At 35.0% G+C, this 14,225-nt stretch overlaps 1 protein-coding gene across 1 annotated transcript in view; it reads left to right on the top strand.

Moving 5' to 3' along the window:
- The window catches only part of LOC145695068 (acid phosphatase type 7-like), a gene marked incomplete in the record, with an annotated part of 142,609 nt that overhangs the window by 126,643 nt on the left and 1,741 nt on the right, over window positions 1–14,225 (top strand). The window contains 2 exon segments of the mRNA XM_081771910.1: window positions 5,594–5,765; window positions 10,600–10,743. Coding sequence (XP_081628036.1) covers window positions 5,594–5,765; window positions 10,600–10,743 — 316 coding nt within the window.

Here is a 14,225-nt window from a genome sequence, read left to right as displayed (position 1 = left end):
GTGTTGTTTTTATAAAGATGGAGAACGAAAATATTTTATCGTTCGAACATTTGAAAGAAAACTTTTTCTTAAAAGCTGAAGATGATGGTGAACAGCAGTGGCGTATTTACGGGTGGGACTTCCGGACTTAAGCCCCCCCCCCGAAATCTTACTTACTATAGTAAAGTATATAAAATATCTTGCAAAATTTTTACATTTTCAGGCAAAGCCCCACCGAAACAAAATCGTAAGTACGCCACAGCTGAACAGAATTTAAAAGTAAAGTGGTGTCCCGGCGGGAAATATTTACCAACAATTAGGGTGCCATAATGAACGACATTCAGTAAGGGCTTAATATGAATAAACGGTGTTCTGATGAGCAGGCCTACTTTATTGATGTAATGTTGATGGTATGTAATATTAGGGTTCTTATAGATCAGTTTGCATATCCTAAAGTCCCGTTGATTATAGAGTTTGAAACAACTAGCTTTAAAAAGCATGTATCGATTTTAGAGTTATTGGCAATTTTGATCACCCCCAGTTCATGTGTTCTAACTTTGTCAGTTGTAGTATAATGTTTCTCTATATTCTGTATTTTTAATTTTACATAGCAACATTGTTATTATTATATAATTAGTTTAGCAGAATAATAATAAGCAACCATTTTTTCTAACGCATAGAAATGGGCACGAGTCAAGCTAAAACTCGACTCGAATCCAAGTCGAGTTTCGAGTCGAGTCAAGAGTAATATTCTCGAGTCGAGTTCCGAACCGATTCACTGTTTTTGGCGTCGAGTTTCGAGTTTGATAAGTGGCTCGCTCGTTTTAACTCGTTTTGAAATCATGGGCTGATTACACTGGAAAGCGAAAGCCATGAGAAATGTAAGCTAAGCAGTAATATGGAATACTTTTAGTGTTGCTCACGAGACGGGACACTGCTCGCATCTCGTCTCGTCTCGATAGCGAGACTACAAGAAATTTTTTATAACAAGCTTAGCTCGGATCGGCTTAACTAAGCCGATGGTTCGAGCCGGCTCGCTTGGGGTGAACCATCGGCTCGAGCTGGCTTGGTTGGGATAAGCCATCTGCTCGGTTCGACTCAACTGAGCGAAGGGCTCTAGCCGACTTGGTTGGGTGAGTTGTTGGCTCAGCTCACTTCTCGGTTTGAGTCGATAGTGAATGAGCTGTGAGCCGATCTGCTCGAGTCGTTGACAATTCTAAACCCGGGCCGAGCAGTTTTGAAGATATTTGGCCAGTGCCCTATAACTTTTAACAACGTTTGGCTCGAGCCCGAATACTCAACCTAGACCCTCAACCCAAATTCAGAAGCTGGTGAACAATGTCCTTTACTCCTAGACTTCACGACTACCGAGGTTGGCAATCAACTACTTTTTCAGTATTCATATATAAACCTCCTATCTTTCATGTTTATACATAGTGTTGTTATAATAATAATAATAATAATAATAATAATAATAATAATAATAATAATAATAATAATAATAATAATAATAATAATAATAATAATAATAATAGAAGAAGAAGAAGAAGAAGTTGTAGTAGTAGTAGTACCATTGATAATAATTATATTGTCTATGTAAGATACTTGAAGAGAGTAGTCGAAACTATACACCAGATTTGACTCGACTCGACTCGAAATTCGACTCGAATTCGAGTCGAGTTGGAGGAAATTTTTCAAGCCGAGTTCTCGGGTCGAGTTCAAAGATGTCTGTTTCTAGTCGAATCTAGTTTCAAAGAAAACTTTCTCGAATTCACTCGTGCACATCCCTACGAATAACGCAGTATGGCATTTTAGTCAATGTTACATTACATTAAAATGTTGATATAGTTGCAAAGTAAAAATTTGTCCTTGCATTTACATAAATCGATTCAGAACGTGCAATAATAATAATAATAATAATAATAATAATAATAATAATAATAATAATAATAATAATAATAATAATAATAATAATAATAGCGGTAGTAATAGCAGTACGGAAAACTGAAGTAATAAGATTTTTTCCACATACTCAAAGTTTCGGACCTAAAAGTAACGCATTAGTAACGCGTTACTTTCGAAGTAAAGTAACAATTACTTTTTTGAAGCAAGTAACGCGTTACTAACGCGTTACATTTTAAGAGAAAGTAAAGTAACTTGTAACGCGTTACATTTTTACAAGTAACTTACCCAACACTGCTCATGTATTTAGTACCCGTGAAATATGCTGTTTTCGTTTTTAATGACATAGATTTAAACGGCATCGGAAAGATCATTCATCATCTCAGTGACCCTGAAAACCATGAATTCGTCACTAATATTGGACATTTTTGATCATTTTATTATCTTCCCCTCTCCTAAGTTACGGGGCTGAATTTGGTTTTAAACGGAATCGGAAGTGTCACTCTTCATCTCAGCGACCATAAAAACTACGGATCAGACACTAATACCGGCCATTTTAATCATTTTTATATATCTCCCCCTCCTCCTCTTCCATGTTGCGCGGCACGACATCGGAAGTGTCACCGGTCGTCTCAGCGACACACCAAAAAATGTGGATTCAGCACTAATATCGGTCATTTTTCCATCATTTTTAAATATATCTTCCTTCCCCACCCCCAGGATGCGGGGTTGAATTTTAATTTAAACGGGATCGAAAATATCACTGTTCATCTAAGCGACCCACAAAACTATAAATTTGACACTGATAGCGACCATTTTCCATCATTTTTATATGTCTCTTTCTCCCCTTCCCAAGTGGCGGGGCTGATTTTGGATTTAAAACGGATCGGATCAGAAATGTCACTGTTCATCTGAATGATCCGGAAACTATGGATTAGACACTAATATTAGTCATTTTCGAATATTATTATATATAGCTTCCCCTCCCCCTTCTCCGTGCTGCGGCACACGACATCAGAATTGTTACTGGTAATTTCAGCTACTCCTAAAACTATAGACTCGACACTAATATTAGTCATTTTCGATCATTTTTAAATGTTTATTCCCCTCCCCTACATTGTATCCTCCCCCTCCCCAACTGTCAGGGCTGAACTTGGATTGAAACAGCATAAGTAGTGTCAGTGCTTCTCTCATCGACCCCGAAAACTATGGATTCAACACTAATATCGGTTATTTTTTTATCATTTTCAAATTTCTCTCCTAGTCCCCCTCCCCTACGTTGCATCGTCAATGTGAATAGCCTAAAATAATCCCTGCCCCTAAACTCATGTATGTTGAAGATTTGATTAAGATCGGTCAGGTGGTTCAAGAGTGATGAAGTCACAAAGGCAGTCATTTTTTTAGATATATATCTCTCCCTCTCCCTCCTCTAGGTGGCTCGTCAACCGTGAAACGATAAAAAACATCCAAGGCCCGACCTTCATATATGTTGAAAGTTTTATCGAGATTGGTTGGGTGGTTCAAAAGTTATTAGGTTTTATTAATTTTTATTTATACATCCCCCTCCCCAAGGACCTACCGTTAAAGTGAAATTACAAAAATGTTTCCAGATCCAAACCTCATGTACCTTGAAAATTTGATTGAGATCGGTCGGATAGTTCAAGAGTTAATAGCGTTATAGAGAGTTACACAAATAGTCACTTTCAGTCTTATATAACTTGATTTTTATATATCTCCCCTCCTTCTCCTCTCCTACGTTGCTCCGTCAAATTTAAATCGTAAAAACGATCCCAGGCCTGAACCTCATCTATGTTGAAAATTTGATCAAGTTCGGTCGAGTGGTTCAGGAGTTATTAAGTTTTATTTATTTTTTTATACCCTCTTCCCCTTCCCCTGAGTTCTACCACCAAAGTGAATGGCCTAAAACGAGCTCAGTCTCGAACCTCATCCATGTTACAAATTTGATCGAGATCGGTCGGGCGGTTCAGGAGATTTAGAATCACAAACATAGTGATTTTCAATTTTATATATAAAGATATGTGAATTAAATATAAATTATATGTGAATTTCTTGATTGTTATGTTTCGAAGTATTCCTTACAACGTAGATACATGCTATGATTAATTCTTAAACTTAAAACTACGTATTTATAAGTAAAATTGCAAGAACAATAGTTAGTACTTCACTTAATAAAATTACCGCTACGCATAATGCACCGATCATCAGAATCCTTAGTAATTACAAGAATCAAGTAGTAACATTCTCCACTTTCTAGCAGAAGACAGCAACCAAATTATAAATTATTGAGGTAAAATAAATAAATAACTTCCGAACATACAGTATAAAATTTTTATATGGTTCTTGCGTTCACTTGCAAATCACAAATCAGTTTTAATTTTCATTTGTAGACTTCGTTTAGAAATCACTATTTAGAAAACAAATATCAATATATTACAATAGAAATTAAAATCTAAATTTGTGATATTTTTCCTTGTGATTTGTTACATATTCAGCTTATGTTGCTTCATTCAAGTTAGTCCAATAACAAACGTTAAATGTCAAAGAAATAAGTCTAGTAGCTACACTGAATGCTGAGGAAAAATAATATTATTATAGTCCAAGGTCTTTCTTTGTTCTTTTCTTTTTCGTTTATTTTTCAAATATAAATAACAGTAATCACGAAATAGTAAAGTTATATTTACAATTCCTCAACAGTGAATATTGTTGATTCAGTTGTAGGGTTTCTTAGATCTTTCTTCGGTAATGTTAAACGCATGAATCCATTTAAATCAAGTTTTCTGTAATTTTAATATACCTTAATGTAGAAGGATTGTACTCAAATTGATCAGGTCATTTAGAATTATTGACAAATTAAATTTCACAAGAATAGCACGATTATTTTAAAATTAGTTGCAAGTAAATTCACAAAAATATCAAGTTAGCTTTTATTTAATAATAATAATAATAATTTTTAAACTAGTTCCTTTAAAAGTAATACCCTTTTGTTTCCTTTTCGGCACATATATTTAACGTTACTTTCATTATGTACCTACACGCATGTGCTATAAAATCGTAAGATTTTGAATTACTTGTGTTGTGATGTGTATCCAGTTTTTTAATAATTTAATTAATGTATAGGATTAGCAATTCTTTTTGTATTTTCCTAAGCTTCAGACAAGGTTTATTATTCATTGTCATTTGATTTTTAATTAAGAATTTCTCACAATTACGAAAAATAAAAATAAAAAAATAGGTTTATTATTCATTGCCGTGTGATTTTTACTTAAGAATTTCTCACAATTACGAAAAATAAAAACAAAATAGATAATCAGAGTAATCAGAGAAAGGAGAATATGTGTATAGCAGTATAACTGAATCATTATAAAACAATAATTCCCGGAAACTATAGACTACTATGTGTAGAAACCGAGTTGATTTTCAAATACTCGCTTGTTACTCATTTACAACAAATTACGAAATTTGAGAAATTTTAGACCCTCATTGTAATATAAATTTTTGGGTATAAGTGGAAAGTTTTCTATACTTGATATATATAATGGTATACTTAATAGTAATGGTTTACTGTTAAGAACGAAATAATTTTTGATTTGCAAAAGCTATTTTAAAGTTACTTGTATTCGTATTTTAATAATACATAAATAAGAGTATTTTCTCTTGGCCTTGTGCTTGTAAATATATCTGTTGTTTATAGGTTTGGATTAGAAGAACTGTTTTACACGTATGGTGTTGATCTTGAGATATGGGCACATGAACATTCTTATGAACGGTTATGGCCAATATACAACTACGAAGTATACAATGGAAGTTACGAAGCACCTTATACAAATCCAAAAGCTCCTGTGCATATAACCACAGGATCAGCGGTAAGTTGACTATTTGGTTGTTCCCACGGTTTTATACTAATTATATATATATACAAGGTGGGCCATTTATCTCGAAACTTTTTTGCAACCTTCAAAGTAATTATTAAGAAATGCTAACGCTACTCTTGTCCAACAGAAGCTTCAGGAATTAAAGTAATCAGCAGGAAATCGAATTGGAGTTATTGCTCGTAAAGTGGGATCCAAATTCGGGGTGTCGAAGGACACTTCTGCCACACACTGAAGAAACTTGACCTGAAGAGATATGAACGCAATATGACACTCCAATATACTGCCAAACAACTGCACGATTTTTTTAGATTTTTTTTTAAATGTCGTGCATTGCGGTAAATAGTGCCGAAGAATGACATTGTCATCATTATGGACGACGAAAAATACTTTTTAGTTGCGAGCAGTAATAATGTCACAAACCAGAGATTTTACAGTAGAGACAAGTCAACCACACTCGTAATTGTAAAGTGGATCCTGTAATCGAAATTTGAGCCAAATGTCTTAGCATGGTGCGTGATAACCACAACCGAAGCTTTTTCATGTAAACGTGAAAAAGAGTAGTTGTGAACGCAGACGTGTATATTTCAAAATGTCTACCGGTGCTATCCACCCACTGTGAAAATAGAGATTTGTCAAACATATAACATCATAAGTTTTCAGTTGGTTTCTTCAATCAATTTTAACATTTGCCTGAGTGCATTTGTCATTTTATTCCATGTATGTATTTCCAAAGGAAGAAACAGAAAATTTTGATTTTACAAATAGAAGAAAAAATGTTCCAAGATGTACTTTATTTTCATTTTCATATAACGGAAGCTAATGTTGTAACAGGTGAGGATTTTAAAATTTTATGTTTCAAAGCACAATATAAAAGTTAATTTTGATTGTGCTCAAACAAAATAAAACATTGCTTCTGTTAGTTTGGTATGTTATCCTTTGATATCAAACTGTTTCTTGCAGGTATTAAATTTTGTCTATATTGAACTGTCTTAATCATTGTGTTTAATGGCTTTTGTAATGCAGTTTAATAATATAATGCCCAGTTGAGTTGAGTTGATTTTAACATCCCGTTCAGCAGCCAGGCTATATGAGACGTGGACCTACTGATTAACGTGGAATCCAAACCACATGAGCTCCCGCCAGGAATCGAACCCGGGTCTCCCTATAATGCCTAGTTATACTAACGTACTTTACCCCCATAATCAATGTAAATCTACGCATAGAAATGCAATTGTTTAGGTGCATAAGTCCTGTTTGTAATTCGCCCTGAATGTTTATGTATATTGGTCATTTTTTATGGTATTTTATACAAACAGTTCCTAATAGTAGCAGTTTGATCAAATTGCACTTGAGTTAAATAAAAAGGCTGATGGGGAACTTCCTAACATTGAAAGAACTTTCTCAAGAGTTATAATAGTATGCAACCTCTTCTGTAGCAATTACTGTTCATGTAGCGATAATTTATTCTATCTGTACAAAGAGATTGAGTGATTGAAGTTTGAATAGGAAAGGGACAAATAAAAAATAAACTTCTAAACGTTTTGTTGTTTGTGGTCAATTAGAATAACTGCATCGTGCCTGATTACAAATAACGCTTTGTTCTGCATTAGCTATAATGGGCTTTACAAAAGCTAAATTCAGTGGTGTTATTCTATTTTTTAACAACTGGTTCTGGAGATATATATATATATATATATATATATATATATATATAGAGAGAGAGAGAGAGAGAGAGAGAGAGAGAGAGAGATAGTAGATGGATAGGTAGATAAATAGATATAATTCTCTTAGAAACAAACCATAGAAGGTAGACACAAGCAAAATTTTTACTGGTAACCACAAGAACAAGTAAGAGACCTACACAGCATCTTAATTCAATTTGGTATCACGAAATTAGGTAACAATGCAAATATCTTGGAAACAAATTGCTGTCAAAAATTATTGGAAAGATCTTAATCCAACAATGAAATGAAATGAAATCTTTAAGTTTTACGTCCCACGGTTATGCCGGTTAGGCTAAAGGGGACAGCAATCCAACAATGAATCGACAATTCTTGATAATGGTATATATGCGTTTCAAATATAAATAACCCTCATCACTACCCTCATATGATCCCAGTTTTCATTCTTGATATCTGAACATTTGAGATTAAGAAATAAACGGTTATACCTTGTTCTGAGAGATCATATGTTCAACCCTGTAGCTGTAAGAAAAGAAAGATAGTTACACTAAAATTTACTGTTCCTGGGTAAAATTTACTGTTATGTCTGGCAGGGCCGTCGCATGGGTTGTAGGCGCCCGGAGCGCCTAAGGCGTCCCTTTCCTAATGTATTATGAGAAACAACCAGAGTTTATTCTGTACTCCTAGATTTAAATATGGAATGTAAGATCATAATGTAAGATAAAAGAAGTTAGTATTATGTCAATTTTTAAAAAAGTGAGTGACTTTTGCAGTTAAAAGTTGCATATAAGTTAATGAAAACGTGGTTTTGAATTATTGAAATCGAGTGCTATTCTTGTTTATTTTGAACTCAATACACATCAACATAGTAATAGCATAGAATATACAAATAATGATACAAATATTAAATTTCAAGATTTAAAGAAAAAAAAACTCTTCTCACAGAGGGCTGGAGAAAGTTCCAGTTCAGTAATCCTAGACGATGTTTTACATTACCAGTAATTTTCAAGTTCAATATTCTATCGGGAGTCTTTCAAGGATCTAATCTAGGTCTTTTTTTTTTTTTTTTTGTTATTAATGATATTTCTCTGAGTATTAAAGCTTCTCAAGTTTTTTTTTGCCGACAGTCTCAAATTATACTCGAAAGTAAGTTCAATTGATAACTGCGGAAAAGTTCAATAGGATCTACAAAGAGTTCAAATATGGTGTAATGAGAACAAATTGGTCCTGAATATGTCCAAATGTAAATCTGTATCTCTCACGAGAAAAGAAAATCCAATTAACTTTCCCTATACAATAAGTGGCACTTCCTTGTCTACCCCAAATACTATCAAAGGTCTAGGAGTTATATTCGATAGCAAATTAACCTTTGCTCAACACATTGACGCATTAACGAGTAGTGCATATAGAAACCTAGATTTAATTTATAGGATAGGGTAAAATCTCTACAAAGAATCAACATTTATAAGGTTATATTTTTCGTATGTGAGGTCAAAATTAGAATACCGGTACTGTTATACTGTTTGGATACCAAATGTCACTAAAATGATGCAATAGAAAATATACAGTTGAAATTTTTAAGAATGCTTGCATACAATAAAACCGGTTTCTACCCAAACTATATCCGCTATTAAGACTTAATAACGAAATTGTTTTCAAACATCAGAAAAGGGAGTTGGGTTTTTGGTTTGTTGTTCTTACATAAATTGTAAAAGGGTAAAATTGATTGTCCAGAATTAGTTTCAGAAGTATTATTACGTGTTCTAATAGGTAAGACTAGAACAGCAAACGCTATGACAATCTATTGTAGAAAAGCAAGAACTAACATATTACGTAAGTCTCCTGTATGGAGAATGTGTGCTTCATATAACGAAATAATTAGATTTCATGTAGTAGATGTATTTAGTATGCCCGAAAACAAGTTCAAAATAATTGCCAGGCAATAACTTCTGCATGATTAAACGACGTATATTTGTGTTTGTATAATAGTGTAGGATAGATAATTTATCTACACGACACTATAACTGGGCATTAAGCCTGTTGTGTTGTCCTTATGAAACAAATAAATAAATTTTACTTAGCCGTGGCCTTCTCATTATTAAAACATCTGATTTAACATTATTTTATAAAATTCATTTACCAACATAATCTGAATTCCTTAAATTTTGTTGATTTGTCATCCCGGCACCCCCCTGATCGCGGCGCTTGGAGCGATCGCCCCGGTCGCCCCGCTCACGCGACGGCCCTGATGTCTGGGTGTATCAAACGGTTCTGCGAACCGGAAATATTTTAACAACGGGTTCTAGCGAACCGGTGAGAATCGGCTAAATAGCACCACTGCCTAAACTTACCCTGTCTTACCTTGCTTCACATTGAGTACCATCTCCTAAACTCCTCTACTGGTTCCTGGAAAGCGTTACATTAGCCTACAAGAAATATACATTCTGAAGAATTCATTGCGCTCTGATCTAAATCTTGATATTACTGGGTCTTACCTTTAATAGTGTCTTCCGAAGAATAATGGAACCGAGGGATTAAAAAACCGTAGGGATTACTTGTCAGATTTAGGAGATCCCTACGTTCCTTTGGGGAATCCCTCACACATATCTTGCGGAGATTTGAAACATATAGTTTTCAATCGAGCAGTTATGACTTCGAGTGTCATGTTCTAAACCCACTCCCTATAGCGTTGTTTTTGAATTACAGCCCTCTGAAGTTCATTTTCCCACGCTTTTGGCACCTTATATCGCCGAAACTATCCCTCACTGACCAAAGTTCCACAGGATTTTTTTTTTTTTGCTGGTTTTGGTGTCGGGAATCAGCTCCCGAAGTTTGTTCAAATAGTTTCTTACCATCCTGTATATATGGTAAACCCTGGTTGGGAGCTATGTCTAGCTCTGGTTTTAAGTACTGTGGCAAGTAAGATGTATAGTACTTCTGCAGTGTAATGGTCTTGACATAAAGAGAAGTAAAAGAAGAAGGCCAAGACTAACATGCCTTCGAGATGTAGCACATTGATCTATAATTTAATTTAAGATTTTTGATTTTAAAGATTCTTACCAATTATTTGTCGTATAAACACTTAAGTTAATTAGATAAGAATTACATGCATTTTTATTAGAATGTTTTCATTTTATTTGTAGGGTTGCTCAGAGTTACATGACGTTTTTCCCAGTGGAGATCCTCCTGCTTGGTCGGCCTTTAGAACCGTAGACTATGGTTATACGCGAATGCAAGTCTTCAATAGTACTCACTTATACATGGAGCAAGTTTCCGATGATAATGATGTAAGCAGAATTTTAAGATTTAACGAGTGGGAGTAAAAATTAAACTTTTATTGCTTAATGTAGTTTTAGGATACCCTAGCTCGTATTTGTAGTCTCAGAAACTCTGTTTCTCTTTGTGTTTACGATATGATTCTAGCATTACTTTGTAGTATAAAGACTATTTATTTAGGAAATCTCAGTGAAGATGGCTACCAAAATAAGAAAGATTTCAGCATTTGTATTTGATAATTTATTCTTTCTTGAAAAGAATTATATAAATGAAATTAAACTTTTGTTTGATTAATATAAACCAGTAAAGCCCTGATTCTCTAAAGAAATGATAGTCAAATGGCGGCCCGCAGTATATTTCATCCGGCCCTCGAAATGTGTGATTTGACTCTCCCCCTCCCTCTTCCCTTTTGTTTTAAGTCCATGCGTAGAAGAAACAGTATAGCTGACCATCATAATATACATAAATCGAAGCTTGACTTTTAACTGTAAAAATACTTTATTTAACCTTTTACTTATCAAACCTTTCTGCAAGGAAGAGCCGTTGGTACCGAGCCGAAATAAATTTTATAGGGTTATTTTTAGATGTTCGTATCGCAGACACTAATTGGCCTATACGCATGAAACAAGAAGTAGAATATGCAAAATAGAACAAAGATTTAGAAAACCTATGGCTTATATACATTTAGCAAACTCTGGCTCAGAGGAGACAAGGAAAATATACCCAGAGTTTAGTTCTTTCCTGTCCTGATCCGCAGTTCATTATAAATTGGCCATCACTGCTCTAAAGAATGCAATTCTTCAATTAATGCATAGCTTCCTTCAGTTCAGATATGCACTAAATTATAATTTATTTAACAATAAGAATCATTTGAAAGAATTATATTTAAATTATTGTACTGCCTCTATTAAAATAAAACGAAAACTAGTCTGGACTATTTGAGTTTACTATGAACCGTAGCGACAGTACGCGGTATAACTGTAAAGTTTTTGCCTCCACCAGAGTCAACTGCGACATTCTCTGTGCTTATCCGAATTTCTAACCATAATACTATGTATACTGAAGGAGACAAAGATGTATGTAAATGAAAACATTAAGATAATTAACAGTTAGAAACTAGAAGTAAATAAAGTATACCAAAAAGTACTGCGCACATTATTCCCGTGTACTAAAACGGCCAAATGGTGCGATCTGAGATTGAACTTCCACACTTCAGATTAAACATGTTTTGCATTGAGCCATCATCGGTGAAAATTTTTGAGTACAGCTACAGGGATGTAATAAGGAGCGCATCTGGCACATCTAGTATAAACAAATAGCGTACTCACCGGTGTTATGCCTGTAAAATTTATCTTTGAAATCATTTCAAGCTCTCTTCGTCAGTCGGACATCGAAAAAATATATTTGGTCTAGGAATTAATTCGTGCGGGTGGACAAGAGATGGCGCAACGAACGGAGCGTCCCACAGTTCCGTGTATCCACACATGTGTTGCAAATTCCTGTCATCGCGTATCGTTCGTAGTATAGGGCAGTGGATTAAAGCGTCAACAACACCAGTTTGTAGTTAAGTGAACATGGCGCAATTTGTGCCTGATAAAGTGTTTTTGCGGGGTGTCCTGCTGCATTACTTTAACATGCAGAAAAGTGCGACTGAAAGTCATCGTATTTTGGTGGAAGTGTATGGTGACCATGCTCTAGCTGAGCGAACGTGTCAGAAGTGGTTTGCACGGTTTAGAAGTGGTGATTTCGGCTTGGCAGACCAAGAGCGAGCTGGACAGCCAAAATAATTTCAAGACGAAGAATTGACAGCATTGCTCGAGCAGGATTCGTGTCAAACGCAGGAACAACTTGCAGCAGCATTAGGCGTTGATCAAACAACAGTCTCCAAACGCTTGAAAGCCATGGGAATGATTCAAAAGATGTCACATTGGGTTCCACATGAATTGAAAGACAGAGACGTTGAAAGACGAAAAACCATTTGCGAATTGCTGCTTCAACGAGAGCAGAAAGGGGTTTCTGCATCGAATTATTACGGGTGATGAGAAGTGGATCCATTACGAGAACCCTAAACGAAAAAAGGCCTGGGTGAAACCAGGTGAACCAGGTCCATCACAACCAAAACGAGATATTCACTGTGCAAAGGTTATGCTGTGCATATGGTGGGATATGAAAGGTGTGGTGTACTATGAGCTGCTGCAACCGGGTGAAACTATTAATGGAGAACGTTATCGACGACAATTAATGCGTTTGAAGCAAGCTCTGGCCAGAACACGCCCAGAATGGGAGAACAGACATGATAAACTTATTGTTCAACATGATAACGCTCGCCCACATGTAGCAAAACCGGTCAAAACCTATTTAGAAAATGTCGGATGGGAAGTTTTACCCCACCCGCCGTATTCACCAGACGTTGCTCCTTCGGACTACTACTTGTTCGATTGCATGAACAACGATTTGATTGGACAGCGGTTTACTTCTTCAGAAGATATCGAAACATGGGTCTCTGACTGGATCGCTTCCAAGGATGAGGACTTCTTTCGCCACGGAATCCGTACATTGCCTGACAGATGGGCGAAAGTGGTGGCTAGCGATGGACAATATTTTTCTTAAGGTATTTATGTATTTTGTGTTTGTACTACAGCTTCAATGTGTGCGTACCAACCGCACGAATTAATTCCTAGACCAAATAGATGATGGTATCAATGACGTATCATTCATTTTTTAAAAAAAATTACATTTTTAATGTCATTTGTAGCACGAAGGTAACATTTTAGAAACAAAAAGAAACGTTTCTAATTTTCTTTTTTTACAATTCAAATCTGGGTACCACTTTTCATTTTTGAAAATATCTACTTCTGATTTAGACAGATAACTTCCATTCGGTTTTGGAAGTTCAAAACACAATCACTATATTTGGTACATGCTATTTTCATAGTCTCATTTTCGTTCTAAGACTGCGTGAAACGCAAACCGAATTAAGGGTCTGCTACAAATTAATAGCGTCATCGTGTTCGTGGATATTGTGAGCAATGTCATGCAGGAATTATTTCATAGCTTCTTTTCATCAGAGTCACATAGTTCACAGAAATTTCTGTCCTCTTGCATGTGATCATAAATTTGTTATATTTCTTCCTTGGGACCTTCATAAAAAGTGTCCTTACTCAAAATGGAGGAACAGCCAAAAATCAGTATTCATGTAGAAACAGATTATGAATTTTTATTACATTAAATAGTTTGTACATAGTTCTACGATTCACGAACGTAGTTTGTTCATAGCCTATTTCATATTTTAGATGGTGGTATATTTCCTTCATTGTTTCTCGGCATTTGTATTGAATTCCTATTTGGCGATTTAAATTGAATATGTATTTCTTATTTTCCTTCATGCTTTTATTTAGTTTTTATAGATTACTGTGGCAGATTGCTTTAGTTATTCTCTATTGGTGTCTTTCAAACAAAGTGAATTACTTAGATTCAGTTTAAAATATTAGCA

This window comes from Thermobia domestica, chromosome 9 (assembly GCF_964235325.1).
Source record: "Thermobia domestica chromosome 9, izTheDome1.hap1.1, whole genome shotgun sequence".
In the NCBI taxonomy this organism is placed as follows: domain Eukaryota; kingdom Metazoa; phylum Arthropoda; class Insecta; order Zygentoma; family Lepismatidae; genus Thermobia; species Thermobia domestica.
Note: the sequence above shows the minus strand (reverse complement) of the source record. Positions and strands in the feature narration are given on the sequence as shown.